Source organism: Lactuca sativa, chromosome 8 (assembly GCF_002870075.4).
Source record: "Lactuca sativa cultivar Salinas chromosome 8, Lsat_Salinas_v11, whole genome shotgun sequence".
Classification (NCBI taxonomy): domain Eukaryota; kingdom Viridiplantae; phylum Streptophyta; class Magnoliopsida; order Asterales; family Asteraceae; genus Lactuca; species Lactuca sativa.
This window is the reverse complement of record NC_056630.2, coordinates 55,293,911-55,298,013: the sequence shown is the minus strand read 5'-3', so window position 1 is coordinate 55,298,013 and position 4,103 is coordinate 55,293,911. Positions and strand designations below refer to the sequence as shown.

The 4,103-nt window shown below is 34.8% G+C and overlaps 1 protein-coding gene across 1 annotated transcript; it reads right to left on the bottom strand.

Annotated features, from left to right (window-relative positions):
• Nucleotides 1-1,550: 1,550 nt before the first annotated feature.
• Nucleotides 1,551-3,889, bottom strand: LOC111916859 (transcription factor HHO3). The gene is made up of 5 exons (XM_023912514.3): nt 3,392-3,889; nt 2,859-3,154; nt 2,444-2,753; nt 2,298-2,374; nt 1,551-2,217 (listed from the first exon to the last, which is right to left on the bottom strand). The coding sequence occupies exons 1-5, from the start codon at nt 3,534-3,536 to the stop codon at nt 1,897-1,899; spliced, it is 1,149 nt and encodes a 382-aa protein (XP_023768282.1). The 5' UTR covers nt 3,537-3,889; the 3' UTR covers nt 1,551-1,896.
• Between the last annotated feature and the right edge of the window lie 214 nt (nt 3,890-4,103).

Below are 4,103 nucleotides of genomic sequence, written 5' to 3'. Positions count from 1 at the left end.
TTTTTTCTGTATATATTTTGTAATTATAGAAGCACATCATAACATAAAACCATAGACATCTGAGACATAACATCAACTTAAAATCCCTAAATTGCATTTCGCTATGCAATTTACTATAAGAATCAAAGCTAAATTCCACATACACACATACACAAAACCTATCTCGAATAAAAAACGACTACTAAAAATCTAGAAAAAAACAGTGTTTATGTCACTTAATTTTTGACTTTGTGCTCATTTGGTCAATTAACTCCTTTTAAGTTTTAAAAGGTCACCGAACATTTGGCTTTTTACTCATTTAGTCACCTAACTTTTTGTTTGGTCACCGAACTTTTGGATTTGTGCTCGTTTAGTCACCTAACTTTTAAGATTGTGGTTATTTAGTAACCTAAGTTTTAAAATTGTGCTCATTTTTATAGCTTTATTGTAAAAGTTTAGTGAGTAAATAAGCACAATTTTACAAGTTAGGTGACTAAATGAGCACAAATCCAAAAGTTAAATGACTAAACCAAAAGTTAGGTGACTAAATGAACAAAAGCCAAAAGTTTGATGACCTTTTAAAACTTAAAAACAGTTAAGTGACTAAATGAACACAAAACCAAAAGTTAATGACCAAAAATGACCTAAACTCAAAATAATAAATAAAAATAATTGAAAATTCCAAACTGTATACCTTCATTTATTATTCAAAGTACATGCATGATCTTGTTTAGGGTCTTAAAAGGAAACAACTAACAATTAAAACTCCCTGACAACCATTACCTTTCTCGATTATCCTTCAATTTCTAGAAAGAATAATAACATAGAAAGTCAAATGAAACCATCGGTGTTCTTAATTTATTCTTCCTCTTTGTATAGGTTGATGGTGGTGGTGAGGGCTTCGTTTCGACTAGAAAATGAAGGCGTTATAAGAAAGGGAAAAAGAAGCGAGAGGGGTTTGGCCTTGAAAATATTGCCTAAAACACATACCCTTCTTAATGGTGGTGCTTGCATCTCCTTCAACTACTATAACACCCGATTAAACCAAAATAAAAATTATACCCTTGTTACTCGACATAGAAGTCTACTTTTACCAACTTCACAATTCGCAAGAATAAAAAAGTCATATTCCGACCCTCAAGAAAACCCATGAAGTCGAACAACAAAAAAATCAAGAAAAATAACTGATTTAGCAACAGGAGTCAAAATAACAATAGAAAAATGCAAACCATAAAAAAAATCAAAGAATACCCTAGAAATTGGGTCTTGCAACTGTTAGTTCTTAATAATCTAAGAACAACCATCAATCAATTTAGGGTAAGAACCATCAACAACACAATGGTGGTGATCAACTTATATAAATCGCGTTGATGTAGGATTTCTTAAAGAGAGTCTGAAAGATAGAGGGTGATTTGGTTCCCAAAAACCAGATCGCAAAATTTAGGGAAAGATTATCAATTGACGAAGATTTGTAATTCAATTTGGAAGTGTCATTAAAAAGGATTGCGGATAAATGAAATGGAGATGGGCAAAATCGGTAATTAACTTTGTAAAATTATGGACTAAGGAGATTACACGTGTATCAAAAAGGAGTCTTTTATTATATTAGAGAAGATAGTTTTATCTTCCACCATTGGGACAGATTGTATAACTGTAATGTTATTCAAATTTGTAAAATCTTATTACATTGTCTCAAATATACCCGACACCATCTAATTGTAAAATCATACGCTAAAAGAACAAAAAAAATTGGTTACATAACATCTACGAACATAACGCATAAATATCTTATACGTTTAAAAAAAATTGGCCAATGAGAAAAAACATCACAGGTAGTCTTGTAGACAAGGGTCTTTCACAAAATTTTCACATCACTCTATAAAACATATAGGTGGTGGTAAGTATGATTTATAGACCTCAGAAAGCCGTTGACACAGTGGTGGTGTACATGGAGGAGGTGGAAGGAGAATTGCTATGGCTTTGGCTTCCTTTTCCATCGTAATACGGTTGTTGATTGCAAGGTTTTGTTTTGTATAAAGATGCAGTAATAGATGGCGATAGAGAAGCGATTGGAGTGAATACTCCTTTGGCTTTATTGGTGTTATCTGTTGCCGGAGATGTGGTGGTATATTCCAACGGCGGCATCCATATCCGGCCAACCACCACAAGTTGGGAAGGATGAGGGTCGTTATGGTGGATTGTTGGACTACTCACCCTTCTAGTATGCAGACGATATTTCTGTCATGCATAAGAAATGCAAAACTTTAGAACATGTGGATTCTTTAATGAAGCATATAATAAAGAAAATATATACAGACCTGTAAGTGGCTTTTAATCTCATCATTCGTCAACCCATCAACCTTCATTAATTCCTTAATTTGCTTCGGTGTAGCGACTTCATAGAAAATGAAATTTTACGTCAATAAATTACATGAAGTTTGAATATAATGAAAAAGAAACTCACTATGAGCACCACCAAGTTGTTGAAGAGCATGGAGGAAGCGTCTGTGCAATTCCGGCGACCAACACCTCCTTTCTTTCTTATTATAAAGTCCTTTATCTTCACCTTTACTTCCACCACCACCACCACCACCACCGTCTGTGTCCGCCGAACAGCTGTTGGCAGCGTTTAGAACCATCGCCGGACAAGTCAATGACCTTTCACCTTCCATATTCGGTGTCGGGCTGAAACTTCTTTTCTTCATGAAAGGATGAAAAGCGCCATATCCATTTCTGTTTGTCTCCATGGCTACCAGTTTGTTCGACAAGAAATCCTGAAAGCAGAGAAAAAATGATGATAATTAAAAACTAATATCTTTAATCAAACTTACTTACCCAGAAAAAAAAAAAGTTGGATACTTTGTTGAATTAATCTGTACCTCTTCGATAGGTGGATCTGGGGTTTTTATCGAGAGTTGAGCGGATGTTAACCAATCTGATTTCCGAGAAAATGGGGACGATGTTTCATTGTTACAAATGATCTTGGAATTATGAGATAAGTGTTGCTTTTGTTGCCCATCAACATCGTCATCATTTGTAGATGAATCTGGTTTAATGGGAATAAATTCTTCAAGAACTGGACCCTCACTTGATGTTTGCTCAGAATATTGATCGGATTGACCATTAAAGCAATCCATAATCGTCCCCGACATTTGTTGTCTGCATCGTTCAATCGCTGCAAAAGTAGATGTGCAACAACAATAATTAGATCTCGAAAACCCAAAATTAGAAGAAAAGAAATCAATCAAGAGCCTAAATATAGAAAATCTAAATTCTTGGAATGGCAATAATAACACACAAATCAAGAACATAAATGGGAAATTGCCAAAAGATTTCCATATAAAAAAAGAATTGCCCACAGAAGTGAAACAGTGCATGTATTCTATTTAGGGAGAAAACTATCGTCGTTTACCTTGAGAGACAAGTTCAAGACAAAGAGGAAGCTCACGTTCGAATACTCGAATCTTTCTACGTTCTTCTTCTAAAGCTTCAATATACTCTTGATATTTCTGCATTTTTTCACTATAATCACTTGGAATATTATTGTAAGTAACCATTCTGCTCTCTCTTAAAACTGTCCCTCGATCACGTACTTTTTGGCGGATTATTTTGCTGTCAATTCGTTGGGGATCATATGGCTTTTAAAATTTGGAGGGTTTTGTCTTTGAACATCGGGAAGTCCGGTTTTAAGGAAAAGAAAAGGATCTAAACTCGATCGAACTGGGAAGAGGAATAAACTTGGAATACAGGATAATTATATTCAATAAAATTCTAGAGAGAGAATGAGAGATAGAATCTTTGGTTTATTTTCTTAGGGAAAGCTTGGGATAAATCGGAAGGTCCGAAGGGGAAGGTGTCGAAGTCGGGGCGTCGCGAACCAAACGAACCTTTTAAATCCTTCCATCCAAATGAATTATAATAATAAAAAGGCATGGAAAAACATGACAGGTTTTGATATTGTAAAGATCGAGAAAAGTAAATACGTCCCTTTGGCGAGTAAAGGGCCAAATTCTCTTTGTCAACAACTAAACATTGTATTCATACTTAAAAGAACAGTCGTGGTTGATCTACTTAATTAACCTTCTTTTGCATGTAGTATGGCACATGCGAACCCATACCTAAAC